Consider the following 21,588-nt stretch of genomic DNA (forward strand, 5'->3'; position numbering starts at 1 on the left):
GGTACCTATGATATGGTAATACTTAAATTCACTAACAGTTTACCAATGAGTATTTTGCTCAATACCAGGCACTTGTTCTAGGCACTGTGATTACAAAAGTGAATGAAACATCCTTAAATTTATATACTAGTAGGGTAGGAGCAAGCTGATCATAAAATAAGAAAAATGCATGGTGTGGTAGATTGTAATAAGTGCTATAGATCAAAATTAAGTAGGGAAGGCAAAAAAGGAGTGTGCAGCAATGTTTCAGTTTTATGTAGTGTGGTCAGGGTTTGTTATTCTACTTCGACCGCAGTTCTTCTAGGGTGGATACAAATCTCACTCGCCCTTTGCCTTCATACTTCCGCCCTTCTCACAGCCTAGGCACCCAGGGATGTAATACTTTCATATCGAATGAACTGCAAACCTCCTAAGAAGCAAGCAGTCAGGAAACAAAGGTCTATAAAGTAGATATTGCTTAAAAGTCCCTGAATTGGGGCTGGGGTTGTGGCTCAGTGGTAGAGGGCTAGTCTAGCATGTGTGAGGCCCTGGGTTCGATGGTCAGCACCACATTAAAAAACTAAACAAAATAAAGGTATCCTGTCCATCTACAACTAATTTTTTTTTTTAAAAAAAATAATAAGGGCTGTGGCTCAGTGGTAGAGCGCTAGCTGCATGGGTGAGGCACTGGGTTCGATTGTCAGCACCACATAAAAATAAATAATAAAGGTCCATTGACAACTAAAAAAATATATATTTTTTTTAAAGAAAGAGGGAGAGAGAATTTTAATGTTTATTTTTTTTAGTTTTTGGCGGACACAACATCTTTGTCTGTATGTGGTGCTGAGGATCGAACCGGGGCCGCACGCATGCCAGGCGAGCGCGCTACCGCTTGAGCCACATCCCCAGCCCTAAAAAATATTTTTTAAAAAAGTCCCTAAATTGAATCACCTGATAATTTGCGATTAGTTTTATTCATTTTCACTAATTGAGTAAATGAAGTTCTTTTCAGAATGTTTATATTACAGAATGAAAACTACATCAGATATTCTTACAGGCTCTTTGATGTATTTCAAACATCTTCTAGTTACCTTTTCGATCTCACTATCGTTAAGTTTCAGTGTGCGTGGTCACTTAGAAAAAAGGCCTTTGCCAAGTATTTCTTAATAGGAAGAGTAGGTATATTTTAGGGAAAAATTAGCACTTGGGGTTTTTACTGAGGTTCTTGGTCGGGACCAGTTATGAATGCATCGAACCTTAGTGAATGAGAAAGCAAGGTTCTAATTCCCAGAAAACAAACCACGAAAAGTAAAAAATCCTCCAACAAGCCTCGTGCAGCGCCCAGCAGAAACCTTGACCTCAAGATGGCGTCGCGTAGTCATAAGAGTCAGTCAGCTCCAATCAAAAATGGCAGGGTGGGTCCTAATTTTCGGCTCCAGCCTTTCTAGTCCCCACCAGGCGGTCCCTTTCTATGGTTGTTCGGCTCTGCGTGGTGAGTCCAAGCCAACAGAGGAGACTCTCTATACATGCTCTTCTCTATGGTTCTCTACTCCACGCCCCCGGTCGCTGTGCATGTCGGGCAAGAGGAAGACCTCCAGAAGCTCCCCGCGCATCGCGGCTGTGTTTGCGGCCTGTGCGAGTAGGCGCTTCGGAATTAGTCTCCCGGGCGAGCGGCGCGCAGAAACCTCGAACCGGTGGAGCCCACTCGTAACGTGGAGCCCAGAAGGCCGCGAAGACAGTACCGTTTTCTCAGCGGCGGGTGAGTTTACGCTTCTGAACGCCTGTGGAAACCGGAGGACCGGGTACCTCAGCTGGAGGAAGAGGAAAAGCCAGGGTGGCTGCGAAAGGGCTGGGGTGGGGTAGGGGTGAGGGCTGGGGTGGGGGAGGGGACGGGCACGAGGCTTAGGTTTCTCCGCTTCTCTGAGGCCTCGAAAACCAGTGGGCCCAGGAGCCCGTGGAGGCCGGCCTTACCGCCTGAGCGTTCCTCTTTGCATTGTCGCCCAATTTCCCTTTCCCTACCGCGTTCTGCTACGGAGTGAATCGCTTTGGTCCCATCTCGGCTGCGCGTTAGTCACAAAATGATCGGTATGCCCCTGGAGGGCATTTCCCTGAGGTTCCTTTATTTATGGAGCTTGCACAGCACCCCTGTAGGTTTTTTCGGGCCTAGGACACATTGGCCCCGGGCCTTGAAGCCAATCTGCACCCATCTTTTTTAGAGAGGTGCTGGCCACCAACGGATTTCTTTCTCTTTCACTTTGGCCATCTAGAGCCCGTCCCACTCGAATTTAGCTAATGCTCACCTGTGCTTTTTTTTTTTTTTTTTAAGCATATTCTTGGCTTGCTTAAGGTTGTAATGAGTTTTGCCTCCCTGCCGCCTTTCCGCATTGAAGGATGCAGTAATCTGTTTCCATTCATTTTAAGTGATTACCAGCCTCGGCATTAAAATGTTACTTCATTTTCACCGTTCCTTAGTCTTAAGTATTGCTTTTAAACTATGTTTTTTAGAATAGATATAGGAATGTGAAGGTTATTTTGATGTTATGTAATATAGATTTAGATGGTCATGGAAATGCTGTTTTGATACTGGGCAGAGTGAAGCAGACCAAAAGGAGGGAAGATATTGGACTTCTCTTGCACTAGACCGCTTTATTGGGAAGTACTGTGCATTAGGTAGTTGACAATGTGTAAAGATTTGTTTCATTTTTGTAGAAGTTTTTTGTTGTTTTTACCACTTTAAAAAAAATCTTTATTTTGACGTTATTTTAGATTTACAGAAGAATTTATAAAGTAGTGTAGAGGATTTCTGTATGCAGTTGGTACTGTGTTATCCTGTAGATAAATTGTAAAAGATTGAAGAGAAACTTTTAATTTTTAAAGATTATTACCAAAACATTTAGAGTCCAAGGAAGTCGTTTAGTTGATCATCAGTTCTCCTGATTCAAGTGGATGTTATACTATTCTAATAATTCATTTTTTTAAAGCCTTGGTTTTCTTCATCTGTAAAACGAGTGTTATAATAGTAACCACGTTTCTTCCAGTGTACTCTTATTAGACTTTCATAAGCAAAGCCATAAGTAACTCTTTGATTTCTTCTTATTGGTATGTTATTGCTAGAAACAGACAGTAGAGTCTTTATATTGGTAATTTCAGGACAGTGGGGAGCCTTGGGAGTCTCCACCCTCTTGCTGTGTTCAGTTGGACAAGTAAAGCAGCAACAAGCCGGCATGGCTCACACCTGTAATCCCAGCCATTCAGGAGACTGAGGCAGGAGAAGAGCAAGTTCCAGGCAAGCCTTGGCAGTTAAGCCAGACACTGTTACAAAAAATAAGAGTGTATGTAGCACAGTGGTAGAGCCCCCCTGCATTCAAGCCCAGTACCTGCCCCCAAATTAATGAATTTACATTTGATAATTTGGGAATTAAGTAAGATAATGAAGACTTGCCAATAAAAGTAAATAAAAATGCTTATTAAATAATTTTGAGATAACCATTATCAGATTTTCTCTTTCATGGTCACAAGGTATTTTCTATGCCTTTCCTGTTTTGTTTTTTCTTCTGGTAGAGTACCTATAAGTCAAGGAAATAAAAGTTTGCTGTTTCACTCTTGTATATAGGCACCATATATTAATAATATTTTGACTAATTTTTAAATTTTGTGATTTGTCTTTTATTGCACTGTATTGACACTCTCTGTGTATGTATTTTAAGTATCTTTTAGTTGTTGACGGACCTTTATTTTATTTATTTGTATATGGTGCTGAGAATGGAACCCAGTGCCTCACGCATGCTAGGCAAGCACTCTACCACTGAGCCACAACCCCAGCCCAATTATATATATATATATATTTAATATATCTTTTTAATTGTTTATGGATCTTTATTTATATGCGATGCTGAGAATCGAACCCAGTGCCTCACACATGCTAGGCAAAACACTCTACCACTGAGCCACAACCCTGACCCCTCAATATATATTTTTAAAATAAAATTATTTCATGTTAATATTGGGTAATGACTTCAGACCTGATAGGAATTTGGGGTTTCTCCATTTATGGTACCATTTTGGCCACAGATAAGTACTTTTCTCATTTTTATGATTTGGAGAAAAATGGTATTATAGCTTTGAAAGCAAAAGTTGTCATTAACATCATTAAATCATTAATGTCACTAAAAGTAATCTTGTATTAAGAAAACATTCTATGTATTTTTTAATCTCTTGATTGCCTGTTCTTATACTACCATAGCCATTCATACAAGGGGATTTTAAAAGCTTCTTGAGCTTCTTCAACAGCTTTTATCCCTTTTCTTCCCCCTTTTTTCTTTTCTTTTTAATTTTTTAAATATTTTTTTAGTTATACATCTTTTTTTTTCCAAAATTTTTTTTTTAGGTGTAGATGGACACAACACAATGCCTTTAGGTAGGCAAGCGCTTTACCGCTGAGCCACAATCCCAGCCCCTAGTTATACATCTTTATTTTGTTTTTGTTTTTATTTTTATGTAGAGCAGAGGATCAAACCCAGTGCCTCACATGTGTAAGGCAAGTGCTCTGCCACTCAGATACAACCCCAGTCCATCTCTTTCTTTTTTTTTAAACATATTTGAATTGTAGACACACAATACTTTTATTTTATTTACTTATTTTTATGTGGTGCTGAGGATGGAACCCAGTGCCTCACACTTGCCAGGCAAGTGCTTTACCACTGAGCCATAAAACCAGGCCCTAGGCTTAGCTTCTGTACTTTTATTTTTTTTAAAGAGAGAGGAAGGGAGAGAGAAAAACTATTAGTTTTTGGTAGACACAACATCTTTGTTATGTGGTGCTGAGGATCGAACCCGGGCCGCACGCAGGCCAGGCGAGCGCGCTACCGCTTGAGCCACATCCCCAGCCCCACTTTTCTATACTTTTAAATACTTTTCTCTACTTTTAAAAACTTTTAAAAGTTTTTTTTTTTTTTTTTTTTTTTGTAACAGGGATTGAACTCAGGAACACTTGGCCACTGAGCCACATCCCCACCCCTATTTTTGTATTTTATTTAGAGACAGGCTCTCACTGTGTTGCTTGGTGCCTTCCCATTGCTGTGTCTGGCTTTGAACTCCTTTGATCTTCCTGTCTCAGCCCCCGGAGCTGCTGGGATTATAGGTGTGCACCACTGCGCCCAGCCGTTTAAAAGTTTTTAAACTTGCAGAAAATAAGAACAACACTACTCAGAATTACTGATATTCCTTTTTTAATTTAAGTTTTCATATAATTTAAAATTTACAAAAATGTTTCAAGAATAATATGAAGAATTCTCAACTCTCACCTACATACCTGAAATGTTAATATTTTACCAATTGACTTCATTCTTTTTTTTTAAAAAAATATATTTTAGTTGTAGATGGACACAGCACCTTTATTTGTTTGTATGTATGTATATATGTATGTATGTATTTATTTAATGTGGTGCCGGGGATCTAACCCAGTGCCTCATGCATGCTAGGCAAGTGCTCTACCACTCAGCCACAACCTGGTCCCTCATTCTTTTTCTGTCTTCATAGTTTCTTTCTGAAAAATTTGGGAGATGTGATGCCTCTTAATATAAAAATACTAAAGTGTATTTCCTTTAAAACTAGGAAATAGGCAAGGTGCAGTGTTGCACACCTATAATACTAGCTACTAAGGAAACAAAGGCAGGAAGAATTCAAATTCAAGGCCACCCTGAAGAACTTAGTTACACCCTGTCTGGAAAGAAAGAAAGAAAAAAAAAAGGTTGGGGATGTAGCTCAGTGGTAAAGTGCCCTAGCACTTTTTTTTCCCCTCTGTACCAGAAAGACAAACTAGGACACAGGTTCTGTTATTTAATAGTATAATGATCAAAATTAGGACATTAACAGTATTATGTAATTTTCAGGTCTTAGATTTTGCCTCTTGTCCTGATATTTTTTTTTAAAAAGCAGCTTTATGCTGGATGTAGTGGTGCACACTGCTCAGGAGGCTCAGGCAGGAGGATGGTGAGTTCAAAGCCAACCTCAGCAAAAGTGAGTTGCTAAGCAACTCAGTAAGACCATGTCTCCAAATAAAATACTGAATAGGGCTAGGGATGTGGCTCAGTGGTTGAGTGCCCCTGGGTTCAATCCCTGTTACCCATCCAAAAATAATGTTTTTTAAAAATAGCAGCTTTATGAAGGTGTTTTTGACGTGTAAATGAGTTTTTTTTTAAAGTAATCATACAGAGTTAAACGGCCTAAAAGATCTCTCTGCCTATTTGCCTATTTGTAAGTCACTGTACCCCAGGTTTTATTTTATTTTGTTTTGTTCCCCTTTTGAGGTGGGGACAGAGATGGTGGGTGGATACTATGGATTGAACCTAGGGGCATTTACCACACTGAGTTACACTCCCAGCACCCCATTCTTAAATTTTGAGACATGTTCTTACTAAGTTGCTTAGGGACTCACTAAATTGCTGAAGCTCACCTGAAGCTTGTGGTTCTCTGGCCTCAGCCTTCTAAGTCACTGGAATTACAGGGTCTACCCTCCCTCTACCTTCTGTCTTACCCCAGTTTGTAGGGACCACTAGTGTTTCTGTATACATAGTGTTGCTTTTTAATAATTGAAAAACGATAAATAATAAAGTGGAAATCTCAGGGAAAAAATCAATTCCTTTTTTTAGACAGTCAAAAGTCTTTCCTGCAGTACTGGAGACTGAACCTATGGTGTTCTACCACTGAGCTATATTTCCCTACCCTCTTGAGTATTTTCAGACTTATGAAAAACTTTTCTGTAAAAGAAATTTTGTTCTTTAAATTCTTTTTTTTTAAGTTGTTGATGGACTTTTATCTATATGTGGTTTTTTTTTTAAGAGAGAGAATTTTAATATTTATTTATTTATTTATTTTTTAAAAGAGAGAGTGAGAGAGGGGGGAGAGAGAGAGAGAGAGAGAGAGGGAGAGAGAGAATTTTCAATATTTATTTTTTAGTTCTTTGGCGGACACAACATCTTTGTTTGTATGTGGTGCTGAGGATCGAACCCGGGCCGCACGCATGCCAGGCGAGCGCGCTACAGCATGAGCCCCAGCCCGTATATGTGGTTCTGAGAATTAAACCCAGTGCCTCACAGAACCAAGTGCTCTGCTGCTAATCCTGGAATTACAGGGCCTACCCCGTGAAAAAGAAATTTTTCTGTCGAATAGTCCTCATTCTTCTTTGGGCTTTGAATACTTTTTCTAGTAATAATGCCTGTAGACTCCAGTTCTGTGAAAATTTAGTTAATGGAGTAATGCATTTTAAGGGAATGTTTTGCTTAGGTTAAGGCAGGCAGTTATGTCAGTGTCCAGTGTATCTTGCAGGCTATGAGCAGGGCAGGAAACAGTACATGTTACACTAATAGTCACTTTTAGTCACTGTAGAACCTCTGAACTTTATAAAGTAACTTAAATTTTACCCTTTCAGGAACAGATACAAATAATACCTGGGGGAGAACTAGGCACAAAATTGAAACTATTTATTGGATGAATGAATGAATTCTATGTTAGTGTTCGCAGAGGGGGGATATTATTGGTTCATTCTTACCATTTCAAAAATTTGACACATAGTGAGTGCCCTGATAGGGCTAATATATAAGCCTATCCTTGGTGAAATAATTTTATGTCTAGATTCGTGTGAAACAAAGGGATAAGCATCTCTACCATATTTTGTATACCTGTAGTATTCTCAGAAGTGTAGAAAACTAAAGAATGCTTTGAAAGAGAAAAAAGTGAAAAAAGCAGAATGCATGCATGTTAATATAATATAGATAAATCTTACTTGCATTATTTTTTTTTGGAGTAAATCTGTTGAAGTAAAATTACAATAAAATGAATCCATTTTAATTTCTATGAGTTTTGATTTATACATATGCCTGTGTGACCAACAGTATGCTAGATAAATATAGAAAATATTTCTTCCATTGTGATGCTTGGTTTGGGTCATGAAGTTTCTTACTTAATAGGTAAAAATGCTTTGGATCTTCTGTAAATTAACTACAGTATTTAAAAAAAATGCTATTTAAATGATTTTAGTACTAAAAATTAAATCTGCATCTCTCTTTCTTGAACTCCACATGCAATTTTTCAGCAAATCCTATTAGTGATCTTCAGTATGTTTAGAATCCAACAGTTTGATAAACCACTTTCACCACTACCACCTGTTTCAAACTGCCATCATCTTGTGTGGATTATTACAATAGTCTCATGCTTCCATTCTGTTCTCTTCCAGTCTTACTTAATACAGTGGCCATTGATACTGTTAAAATGTCAGTCAAGTTAAAAAATCTTTCAGATGTTTTCCATCTTATTGAAAGTAACAATCAAAACCTTTACAATGTACTACAAAGTCCTGCACTCTGAACTCCCTCCCCAAGTAATAGTATTTTCAGCTTGCTTCAGCTACCCCAGAGATAATGTTGACCTTGCTGTCTCCCTTGAACACACCCCAAAGTTGAACACACTCTGCCTACTTCAGGCATGTGTTTGCTGTTTCCTTTGCTTGGAAGATGTTTCCCCCAGATATGAAAAGGACTTCCTGTTTCAGCCTTTTTCAAATCTTTATTTAGCTCTTTATTTTCTTTGTGACGTATATAAGCAGATTTGAAATAAATCACTCCCTTGCTGTCTTCCCAGCTTTGGTTTCCTACAAAATGCCTTTCAGTGTTCAATATATCTGTAGCATGAGTAATTATAATTTATATTTTATTTGTTATCTGTAAGAGCTGATAGGTTTGCTATAATTATAAAAGTTTATTTGCACATGGCAAAACAAAATTTTATGTTGAATTATGTAATTTTATGCATTTTAATGTTTAAATATTAATATTTTTTAAAGATCACAGGAAATGTTTTCTGATTTTTTAAGGAAAAATTGAATATTCACAATAATTAACCATTAGCTGTGTTATTTTCCATCTGTTTTAAACTAAAATAAAGGGCTGGGGCTTCAGCTCAGTGGTAAAGAGCCCCCTTGGGTTCAATCCCCAATACCCCTCCAACAAAAACAAAAACCTAGAAATGAATGCAAGGGGTATACTAGCATACACTAATAGTAAAGATTATAAATATGGCATAAATTCTAATAATATAGTTTTATTAATAAAATATCTAATACTGGGGGGAGTGAAAAGTGGTTCTAAAAACTGAATCAAAGTCCAACTTTGATCATTGTGAGGCTAGCAGTGGGCCATTGCTAGCATAGTACCTGGCTCATGGTAACTGCTTAATAAATGTCTATTGAGGCCCTCAGACTTTGTTTACTGATACATTCATTAATCAATTTATTTATTCAACAGGTACTATACCAACTGCCCTCCTAAGAAAGTGCTGAGATAGAGTATTATAATAATACAAGAGCTTCTGTAAGTAGGACAGTAGCCTTTCTCTGTTTTAAAAGAAGATACACCCCCTGTTCACCCTTCTGTATAGAATATTTGTTTTTGATTTGGGGCAGAAAGTGTTACTAAAAAAAATTATAAGAAACTCAATACATTTATAGTCTAAAAATCTTGTGTTTTTTCTTTTGTGATACATCCTGATACCTACCTAAATTTTAAAGCATTTCTAGTACCTTATTTGATAAGTATATGAATCATCCTAGGAATTCCTTTACTTATAAAACTTTCTAAATATTTTAAGTATATTGTTTTTTGAAGTTGAAGTTTAAATTGTATAGACTATTGATTGTGTGCATCAAGTAAATAAACAGATAAAAAGATACTGAACCTCGTTAATGAAATAAAAGTTTTTTTTTAACCTATCAGATAATTAGAATTTAAAAACCTCTTTATTCCAACAATGGTGAGGATATGAGAAAAGGGCATAAAATTTACATACTATTTTTGGGGACTGATTTAGAGGTAAAATTTGGATATATACAGTAATAATCTGGATTATGGAATTATTTACAGAGATGTATAGGATTATATGTCAAAATCTAAAGCATTATTTGAAAGAGATAAAAAAGTAGCATCAACCATTAATGTTGGTTGTTTAATTATTGTATATCTGTATTAATAATAATTTACTACATTATAAAAACTGAAATAGAAATTTATAAGTGGATATGAAGAGATGTCAATGAAAATAGGGGAAAATGCAGGTAATAATATAGTTATACTGGAGAAAATTACAAATTATGTATTACTTTGTACATATAAAGATATGTAGAAAACCATGAGATATGCCTAACTGTGGGATTAGGGAAAGAAAAAGTGAGGGATTAGGGAAAGAGAAAGTGGAAGAGTTATACTTTTTTCCTTAATTTTTTTTTAGTTGTTGATAGACTTTTATTTAATTAATTTTTTTATGTGCGGTACTGAGAACCTAACACAGTGCCAGGCATGCTAGGCAAGTAGTCTACTGTGAGCCACAACCCCAGCCCCCAAGAGTTACACTTTTTATTCTTCTTTCTCCTGAAGGGTGAGTAAAACAATTACAAAACACAAGACATTTTAAAAGTTTAAATAGCTCTGGACATTTCTTTTTCTTTTTTTTTTTTTTTTGCGGTGCCGGGGATTGAACCCGGGGCCTTATGCATGTGAGGCAAGCCCTCTACTAACTGAGTTAATATCCCCAGCCCTGCGGACTTCGTTATTTATAGAGTGAGGAAATTTTCCCTAGTGTCTAGTAGAAATATCTCCTGTTTATCAAATCACTGACTTTAGTGGAGTCACTGATGTGGCATAGACTTACTTATTTGAGCTCTCTTATTCCCATGCTGGGAATCTAACCTAAAACCTTGAGCAAGATAGGAAACACTCTTTTTTTTTTTTTTTTTTTTTTAAAGAGAGAGTGAGAGAGGGAGATAGAGAGAATTTTAATATTTATTTTTTTTTAGTTATCGGCGGACATAATATCTTTGTTGGTATGTGGTGCTGAGGATCGAACCCGGGCTGCTTGCATGCCAGGCGAGCGCGCTACTGCTTGAGCCACATCCCCAGCCCAGGAAACACTCTTATCACTGATCTATGTCCCCCAGCCCCTTGGCTGATTTTAAAAATTGATGTATGGAACTCTCATAGGACATCCTAGCAACATTTTAAATTTTTTCTCCAATAGAACTGGGTGCTAAAATATGTTGATGAAAATAAAAAGGAAGGAAAAACTTAAGTACTTCCATTCATTTAAAATAAAGGATAGCTGGGCACCTATGATACCAGCAGTTTGCGAGGCTGAGGCGTGAGGAATGCAAGTTCCTGAAACCCTGTCTCAAAAAGGACTGGGGTTGTAGCTCTGGTAAAGCGCCCCGGGGTTCAATCCTCAGTCCCATATGGGAAGGGAAAAAAAGTTTCCTTTAATATGGCAGACTAAACAATTTAATGTGCTTTTATATTTTTAAAAAATCAAATGATACTATCTGATTCAAGAGTGGTTAAAAAAAGAATGGTTAATTGGTTGCTTTTAAGTTTAAGAAAAAGGATGGCTTTTCTCATTGTCAATAGTTCCTTTTCACATTTGAGTGATTACTGTATGATCTGGTATCAAGAGTTGGTGTGTGTCCGCGCCCCACCAGGTTTGTAATTCACTGACATATTTGTCCTTGAGAAACTGGCCAACATTGAATGAAATGCTGTGTAACTTTGTAAATTTAGTTTTCAGGGTGCTGATAGATATTAAATAAAAAAAGTATCAAAGCACTTTATAAAACACTATTAGATACCCTCCTGGTTTCTGAGTTTGGTTTTAAAAGATTCATTGATGTTTGGTATTTAATTTTTGGATATTAACTGAACCTCAAAATTTTTTTCTTCCTTTATATGTATTCCCACATGATTGTAGGAGTCTATCCTGAACTTAGATCGTGTACATTTTGGGAACTTATTTTAGAAAAGATCTAAGTTTTAAAAATTCTCAATGGACAGACAGAGAAAAGAGGGTCTTTGCCAACTCCTTTGGGTAAGAAAACTTTAGAATTTTGCAGATACTCTAAAAATGAAGGCCAACAAAACTAGGCAGATTCAATTATAAAGTTTTCAAGTAAAATGATTTGTTATGATTTCTTTCTTTAGACTGCTGCAGTAAGAATGTCTTTCCCCCCTCATTTGAATCGCCCTCCCATGGGAATCCCAGCACTCCCACCGGGTATCCCACCCCCACAGTTTCCTGGCTTTCCTCCACCTGTGCCTCCAGGTAAGTTTGTTAAACTTTAGGTTTTTTAAACCTATGCTTTTGTCATTATGATATTAACTTTAGGAAAATGATATGTATGTGACTACTTCAGCAGTGAAGATATCTTTTAGCATCATTCTGAAAATGGGTTTTTCATTTTCCTAAGGCAGTGGATTTGATATGTGACTGTCAGACTCACCTTGGAAATTCCTTTTAAAAATTCTATATTTAAAATACATAGGGCCAGGTGTGGTGGCACATGCCTGTAGTCCCAGTGACATGGGAGACTGAGGCAGGAAGATCGCAAGTTCAAAGCCAGCCTCAACTTAGTGACCCTCTAAGAAACTCAGCAAGACCCTGTTTCAAAATAAAAATAAATAGACTAGAGATGGGGCTCAGTGATTAAGCCCCTTTGGGTTCCATCCCTAGTACCAAATGCTATTCCCTTTCTGAAACAGGGAAAAAAGCAGTCTTATTAATCTTAATTTTGCAGGTACTTAAACATGCAGATTAGAAGCAAATACCAGTACATATTTATCTTAGTTCTAAGTTTGGTTTGTTTTTAAGCACAGATACATAGTAGCATGCTATATCCACTAGTTTGCACCTTGCTTTTTTTCACTTGATAGTGTACCATAGCTTTCTAAATCAATATATGAACAGCTTCCTTCAAGAGTTCTGTGGAGTTAAAGCAATATTCAGGCCTTACCACAAATCCCTGAATCAGTTCCTCAGAAATTGGGGCTCTGGAATCTTTATTTTTAACAAGTTTCCAGCTATTTCTAGGTATCAAATTAAGTAGATGGAACCCATATTTGAGAACAGTTATTCTGAAGTAGATAACATTATTTGATTTAAGGGAATGAGAGTTCCTTTTCTTCTACCATGTTTACTTTAGATCTTCAATATTATTGCCAGCTTGGTTGATGTTAAACTAATGTGGACATTTATTCAGAATGGTAATTCTGTACTTCATTTGTACTAGTCTACATAATCATTTTTGTTTAGCAAAGCATCCTTTACTTGACTGATAAATCAGAATTTAGTTGTAGCTCAGGCACTACCAGCATTCTGTGTGCAATATCAGTATTTTAAAAGGTAAGTCATGAAAAAAACAAAGGTAGGTAGTGGACTGGGGACATGACTCAGTGGTAGAATGCTTGCCTTGCATGCTCGAGGCCCTGTGTTTGTTCCCTAGCACTGGAAGGGGTGGGCCAGGTAAGTAATGAAATATTATAAAAACTACTGTAGTAATTGAGAAACACAGTACCCTTGATGCATAATTTTTGTTTTTGGCTTATGAGTATTGTTAATAACTCAGTGCAGTTAATTGGACTTTGATATAATATATGATGATTCTGAGTTTTAAAAAAATTTTTTGTTTTAGATGGATAAAATACTTCTAGTTTATTTATTTTATGTGGTGTTGCTGAGGATCGAACCCAATGCCTCACATGCTAGTCAAGTGCTCTGCCACTGTGCTATAACCCCAGGCCCGGTGATCATGAATTTTAAATGAGAAAATAAGTCTGGTAACTAGCTGTTGTTTTTCTTTAGAAAGTAAGACATGCCTACAGAAAAAGTTCCTTCCCCCAAATCAATCTTGTCAGTTTTCTAGGGTATTATTTCTCCAGAGATATGCTGTGCATTTCCTACTATTTGCTTGTGTTTACTCTTCCTGTTTCCTTTTTAAAAAACTCAAATGTTAATATGCTCTTCACATTTTGTGTACTTTATTTTTGCTTAGCATGCATGATCATTATGAAGAGCAGCAGTGCTTTTTCAATGAAAATTTTGAAATGTACTTTGCTTATGTTTGCTTTAGCATGCATGATTTTTATAAACAGCAGCAATGCCTTATTTATTGTGAATGCTAATTACAGAAATTCTAATGGCAGTATTAGAGCACATGCTTAGTATGCACAAGACCTGAGTTGTAACCCTAGCACCAAAAAGGAGGAAAAAAAAAAGATAAATTTCAGGTATTAGGGGCTGGGGATGTGGCTCAAGCGGTAGCACGCTCGCCTGGTATGCGTGCGGCCCGGGTTCGAGCCTCAGCACCACATACAAACAAAGATGTTGAGTCCGCCGAAAACTAAAAATTAAATAAATAGTTTAAAAAAAATTTCAGGTATTAGTAAGTTGGATTAGGAAGCATTATTAGACTTTGAGTAAATATAAAAAGGGAAATTTAGAGATGTGTTTCTGAATGCTTTTCTTAATAGACGGTTTACCTATGGAATTGAGGCCATATGGGGGTACCATTATAGTTGGTAAATAGAGGAGTATTTATTTTTGGAAAGTTAAGGTGTAAAATTTAGATAACAACTGGTTAATTATAGGTGTTTTTGGTACTGGGGATTGAATCTAGGGATACTTTACCACTGAGCTATATTCCCATCCCCTTCTTATTTTTATTTATTATTATTTTTACATTTATTTTTCGATTGTAGTTGGACACAGTACCTTGATTTTATTTGTTTATGTGGTGCTGAGGATTGAACCCAGGGCCTCGCACATGCTGGGCGAGCACTCTACCACTGAGCCACAACCCAAAGCCCCCTTTTTATTTTTTATTTTGAGACAGGGTCATGCTGGGTTACTTAGGGCCTCTGACTAAATTGCTTGGGCTGACCTTAAACATGTGATCCTCTGCCTCACCCTCCTGAGCTGCTGGGTTTAAAGGCCTGTGCCACCAGGATGGTTAATTAATTATATTTTTACATACCCACAGTTATTTAAAAATACTTTTACTTTTTTTGTGTGTGTGTGTGTGTTGGGGGGCAGTAATGGGAATTGAACCCAGGGCTTGACATATGATAGCAAGGCCCTGCAAGTGTCTACTTTACTTTAGTGATTCATACAAGTTATCACAATTTTATAGGCACTCTTGAAGGACTAATTATTTTAATAGAATTGAGGAAACTGCAGCAGAAGTTAAAGTACTTTCCTAAAGGTTCACAAGTTAAAATGATAGAACCAAGAATCAAACTCCAATTTAACTTCTTTTTAATTGTCAGTGGACATTTATTTATTTATTGTGCTAAAGATTGAACTCGGTGCCTCACATGTGGTAGGCAGCAACACCAGCCCAATGCAGATTTGATCCTGAAGTCTATTTTGCAGTTTATTCTGGACATTGATAGGAACTGTAATCTATATCTTTAAAAAATATTGTGAAAACTGGAATTATTTTAAATAAAATACATTTGAAAATAAAGGGACAGTGGTACATGTTTAAGAATTTATTATCAGTTTTAGATGGGGAATTATCTTGAATTCATGTTAAATTTGAATTGAAGGGTGATTTCAGAACTTTGTGATATTTGGAAGAATTTATTTTCATATTTTCAGTACTGGGAATTGAACTCAGGGGTGTTTACCTATTAAGCCACATCCTTGACTCTTTTTTTATATTTTATTTAGAGACAGGTTCTTGCTGAATTGCTTAGGGCCTCACTGAATTACTGAGGCTGGCACTAAATTAATGATCCTCCTATGTCACCCTCATGAGCTGTGTGTGCCACTGCTCCCAGCCCTTTATTTTTTGTTTTGAGACAGGGTCTGACTAAGTTGCCCAGGCTGGTTTCAAATTTGTGATCCTTTTGCCTCAGTTTACTGAATTACAGGCATTTACTGATTAAAGGCATGCACTGCACCTGGCTACTTAGAAGCATTTTAAAATTTATATTAGAACAGTAGTCACATCTTTTGATTGATTTTGATCTCATTACAACCTTTTTCTTAGTTCTCAAATCATCTGATTTCGTCTTTAGTTCTGTGAACAAGGAGGGACTCAAGAACTCTCCGTATAGCTATTGCTTAGCAAACATTGTAATTGGGGGCTGAGGATGTGGCTCAAGCGGTAGCGCGCTCGCCTGGCATGCGTGCGGCCCGGGTTCGATCCTCAGCACCACATACAAACAAAGATGTTGTGTCCGCCGATAACTAAAAAATAAATATTAAAAATTCTCTCTCTCCCCCTCTCTCACTCTCTCTTTAAAAAAAAACAACATTGTAATTGAAAAGATATCCATAAACAGTTAGTAGTAGACAGGTCTTAAACCTTCACAGTGAGTTATTTAGAACAATACATGCCTATCTTAGAGATTAGTTTTCTTTTTGATAGCAGCTGAAATTACAGGTCTCATTTTTTGGATGATATTTTTCTGTGAGAGAACCAGAAATAACAATGTTCTTGTTGGGTTTCCAGATTAATTTCTTATTTGATATCTTCTTTTTTTCTAACTCTTTTTTTTTTTTTAGAGAGAGTGAGAGGAGAGAGAAAGAGAGAGAGAGAGAGAGAGAGAGAGAGAGAGAGAATTTTTAATATTTATTTTTTAGTTCTCGGCGGACACAACATCTTTGTTGGTATGTGGTGCTGAGGCTCGAACCCGGGCTGCACGCATGCCAGGCGAGCGCGCTACCGCTTGAGCCACATCCCCAGCCCTTTTTTCTAACTCTTAAATATTTGTTTTTACTTTATTTAATAAAATTATATATAATTGTTGTGCATGTTTTGAAATTGTATGCATTGTGGGATGGCTAAATTGAGCTAATTAAAATATGCATTGCTTCATATACTTATTTTTTTGTTGAGAACACTTAACCTTTTTAGTTTTCAAGACTATGTTAGTTGTAATCATCATCGTGTTTTGTTTTTTTTTGCTACTGGGAATTGAACCTGGGGTGCTTTACCACTGAACCAGTCCTTTTTTTTTTTTTTTTTTTAAGTTGTAGATGGACACAATATCTTTATTTTATGTGGTGCTAAGGGAGGGAATCAAACCCAGTGCCTCACATGTGCTAGGTGAGTGCTCTACCACTCAGCTACAGCCCTAGCCCTTTATTTTTTATTTTGAGACACAGTCTTGCTAAGTTGCTGAGGCCTACGGCCCTTGAACTTCTAATCCTTTTGCTTCCGCCTCCCTGGTTGCTGGGATTACAGGCCTGGGTCACTGTACTCGTTCTACAGTTGTTTTATGTTTTATAAAATTTGGACTGGGATTGTAGTTCATGTTAGAACGTTTGCCTAGCATGTGCAAGGTACTGGGTTCAATCCTCAGCACCACACACACAAAAATTATTATTTGACTTTTGTGTTGTTACTTCTTAAATGTAATATTGATTTTATTTTATTTTTTTTTAAATCTTGGGAATCATTGGTACCATTTCATTCTTTTTTGAAAAAAATTTTTATTTTTTAGTTGTTGTTAGACACAATTCCTTTATTTCGCTTATTTATTTTTATGTGGTGCTGAGGATCGAACTCAGGGTCTTGCACGTGTGAAGTGAGTGCTCTACTGCTGAGCCACAACCCTAGCCCCCATTGGTACCATTTCTATTCCAATTGAAAAGAGTTTTAAAAATCAGAGTCTTAACAGCAGAATACATCAGACACTAGAATGGCAATATGTAAATCAATGGAAGTGTAACTGATGTGATACAGCAATCTGTATACGGGGTAAAAATGGGAGTTCATAACCCACTTGAATCAAACTGAAATATGATATATTAAGAACTATGTAATGTTCTTAATAATAAAAAAATAAAAATAAAAAAAAATCAGAGTCTTAAATCTATAAAAACATAATTTTGTCTCACTGTGTCCATCAGATCAGGCTCCTGATACACCCTGAAAGGTTGTTAATTTAAACTCATGGTCTTTTCTTTAGTTTTGTGAATTAATATAGGTTTTTTTTATTTTTTTTTAAGATGGACAGAATACCTTTATTTTATTGTTTATTTTTATGTGGTGCTGGTGATGGAACACAGTGCTCATGCATGCTAGGCAAGTGTTCTACCACTGAGCTACAACCTAGATCCCCTTTATATAGTTTTCATATATCATTGGTACCATTGTTCACCCATAATTATGAATCTGTTTGTTAAGGTTGTTTTGAGGACCACTGAAACAGATGAAAACAAAGTGATAATTGTCCAGAATTTTATATTCCTTAAAAGCAAAAGAGGACTGGGTTTGATCTTCAGTGGTGGAGCACTTACCTAGCACATGTGAGGCACTGGGTTCTATCCTCAGCACCACATTAAAAAAAAAAAGAATAAAAAAAATAAAGTTATTAAAAAAAGAGAGATGGGATAGCCATTTTGATTTCAGGATAGTTTTTTTTGTTTATTCTTATAGTACTAGGAATTGAACCCAGGGGTGATTTGTACTATGCTATATGCCAAGTTCCCCCACCTTTTTTTTTTTTCTTTTTGTACCAGGGTTTAACTCGGGGTGCCTAACCACTGAGCCACTTTCCTGTCCCTTTTTATATTTTATCTTAAGACAGTAAGTTGCTGAAACTTGTGATTTTTCCTGCCTCAGCCTCCTGAGTAGCTGGGAATATAGGCTTGTACCACTGTGCCTATTTCATATAGTTTATTGTTATAAGTTCATACAGACCAATCTGATACCACATTACTTATGAAAATAAGACATTATTCATTAATGTTTTATTTTCCTTTATCCTGTGTTTCTATTTATATTACCTGTGAATTAGGGTAATTACTTGTATGGCATGTAGTTGATATAGAACATAGTCGTATTTGAATACTCTTTATTTTTTGGTGCTGGGGATAGAACTCGAGGCATTGGACCACTGAGCCACATCCCCAGCCCTATTTTGTATTTTATTTAGAGGCAGGGTCTCACTGAGCTGCTGCTGAAACTGTCTTTGAACTCATGATCCTCCCGTCTGAGACTCCTGAGCCACTGTAATTACAGGCATATGCTGCTGCTCCTGGCTAATAGTATTCTTGAGTCACATTGTGCTTTTTTCCTTTTTTTTAGGGACCCCAATGATTCCTGTACCAATGAGCATTATGGCTCCTGCTCCAACTGTAAGTATAATTTAAAGAAGGAAAGTTGTTGTGATAGTCCTAAAAGGTGCTTTTAAAGCTAAAAATCTTGATATAGTTAGAATAAGTAGTAAACAAATGATGAGATTTCCTATGAATTTTCTACCACTAATTTGAATAAGTATCATTTTCACTTAGCTATGCGTGTGAGTGTGTGTGTGTGTGTGTGTGTAGAGAAGAGAGAGAGAGACAGACTGTGTGTTCTAAAACATTCCCTAAATTAATCAATTTTATGATCTATCTTTGTTTCTTTTTAGACTTTTCACATACTGGCTTTTAGAGATTTAGTACAGTGGCTTTTTGATCATTCCCTCATCTTATCTTGGTCCTGGGTGATGGGAGAATGATCTGACCTTAAAAGGAATGTAGGAATGAATGGGCCCCCAAAAATTTAAATGTTGAAAAGTAATTTGTGTAAAGTATCTTTTTACTCTTTCCTCCCTCCTCTGGTGTTTGGCCCTTTTTACTCTTATCTATTTTCTCTTTCTTTAATATATTTTTAAGTTTTATAAGCCTTTCTTCTGCTAAAGTGTTCATTCTTGTGTCTTAAACCCTAATTGTCCATAATAATCAAACCTTCAAAGTGTATTAAAGAATGCTGCTGTACTGTAGCACATAATGAGAATCCTCTTTTATTTAGCTAGAATTTTTCTTTGAATTAATTGGTATCAACAGACTTCATTTGGAATTCTGTGAGAGAGACTAGATTTCATTACTTTCAACTGTATGTTTTATTGTTTTTTTTTATCTTTGGGTTTTGAAAAGGGAGGGGAATATTACTCATGTCAAAGGGAGAGGAAGGAAATACATCAGAGAAATTGGAAATCTGCTCTGAGGTAGACCACTGAGACTATTTGGTTCTCAGCCCATGGGAAGTCCAGCTTTTCTTGCATTGGACACCCGTAGTTAAACTATTTTAGAAAGTCTCCAAGTGATGTTTACTCTTCCCACTTGTATTTCAGGATAGGAAAAGATGGGATTGGGGTTTGGAGGAGCTCCCTCAGCTTGCCACTGTTTGTCAAGTTCTTACTGAGGGTCTGTGGCTGATTTAAGTACAAAGAATAGTTCCTTCCTCTGGAAAATTGAAAGTTGGGAAACCAAACTTGGAATTTCAACTTTTAACAAAGGGTAAAGTGTTAGTTTGGAAGAATGCTATGGAATATTTGAATATTCTGTTACAGGATTAGCAGGGGTAAATGGAATTTGCTTTTATATGGATACTAAGATGTGAAAAAGTTTCTGGATTTTATTTAATTTTAAATGACTTATGATGTCTTCAACATTTAAAAAATGTGTCTTAATGACTTTTTATTTGCTTTTTCAAGTTTTGAAAACAATCTAATGGCAAAAGCTGGTTATGAATAAATTTGGATTAGTGGAGTATGCCATATGCTTTGGGAGCTTCAATATTAAAGCTTTAATATATGCTATACTCTTACCAGTTTTTAGCATAATGTTACACTAAATGTAATAGGAAAACTAATTATTTTCCAGATCAAATTTATGGCCCTTCTTTATCATAGGTCTTAGTACCCACTGTGTCCATGGTCGGAAAGCATTTGGGAGCAAGGAAGGATCATCCAGGTTTAAAGGCAAAAGAAAATGATGAAAATTGTGGTCCCACTACTACGGTTTTTGTTGGCAACATATCCGAAAAAGCCTCAGACATGCTTATACGACAGCTCCTAGCTGTAAGTTAAACTGTTTACTTTTCATTAAATTTTTATAAATTTTAACAATAAGGATTTTGAATGATTATTTTTCCCTATTTTTATTTTGAAGAAATTTAAAACTGCAGAAAAGGTGAAAGAATGGTTTAGTAAACCCAAACACATTTTGATAGATTTATTTTGTCTCTACCGTGTATGTTCCCCATCCCAAATAATTTGAAGGTGAGAGTCATGTGGCATTTCACCCGAGTCTGAAGTGTATCTCCTAAGAGTAAGGAGAATCTCCTGCATAATGACAGTGCCATTGTTATTACACTTAAGAACTGTAATTTGGGTTCAATGTCATTCTTCTCTAGTCCGAGTTACTTGGGAGGCTGAGGCGGGAGGATCACTTAAACACAGGAGTTTGAGAATAGCTTGAGCAACATTATGAAACTATATAAACAATATAAAAATTTAAAGTTGATAAGGTATTGTTAAGTAAAATATCTAATTCATATTTAATCTTTCAGTCATGGCCATAGTAAGTTTTTGGTTTACAATCTGTGATCTATAATTCCTTTAATTGTCATGCCTCTTTAGACAACTTTTTGCTTTTTATTTTCTTCTTGCACTACTGGGGATCAAACCAGCTTCTGGTGCTTGCTAGGCAAGCTCTCTGCAACTTACTAGATCTCCACACCCCCCTCCCTTTTTTTTTTCATTTTTATTTTGAGATGGATCTTGTTGTATTGTCCTAGGCTGACCTGGAACTTGTTATCTTCTTGCCTTAGCCTTCCAGTTTCCTAGGATTATAGGCATGTGCCACCAGACATGGATATACAGCTTTTTAAATTTTTTTTAGTTTTACATGGACACAATATCTGTTTATTCATTTTTAGTTGTTGCTGAGGATTGAACCCAGTGCCTCGTGTGTGAGGCAAGCACTCTATCATTGAGCCACGATCCCAGCCCTGTATAG

The 21,588-nt window shown here is 36.6% G+C and overlaps 1 protein-coding gene across 4 annotated transcripts in view; it reads left to right on the top strand.

The window, feature by feature from the left end:
- Positions 1–1,485: 1,485 nt before the first annotated feature.
- The window catches only part of RBM25 (RNA binding motif protein 25), a 59,124-nt gene continuing 39,021 nt past the window's right edge, over positions 1,486–21,588 (top strand). Inside the window, exons 1-6 of one of the 4 annotated variants that reach the window (XM_081289335.1) lie at positions 1,486–1,738; positions 3,130–3,265; positions 11,764–11,880; positions 11,994–12,114; positions 18,890–18,939; positions 20,481–20,648. In XM_081289335.1, the coding sequence (XP_081145461.1) occupies positions 11,839–11,880; positions 11,994–12,114; positions 18,890–18,939; positions 20,481–20,648 (381 nt within the window). In that variant the 5' untranslated portion in view covers positions 1,486–1,738; positions 3,130–3,265; positions 11,764–11,838. The remainder of the gene's footprint in view (positions 1,739–3,129; positions 3,266–11,763; positions 11,881–11,993; positions 12,115–18,889; positions 18,940–20,480; positions 20,649–21,588) is intronic. The other 3 variants (XM_081289336.1, XM_081289338.1, XM_081289337.1) reach the window with 3 other exon arrangements.

Source organism: Spermophilus citellus, assembly GCF_964194105.1.
Source record: "Spermophilus citellus genome assembly, chromosome: 4".
Taxonomy (NCBI): Eukaryota; Metazoa; Chordata; class Mammalia; order Rodentia; family Sciuridae; genus Spermophilus; species Spermophilus citellus.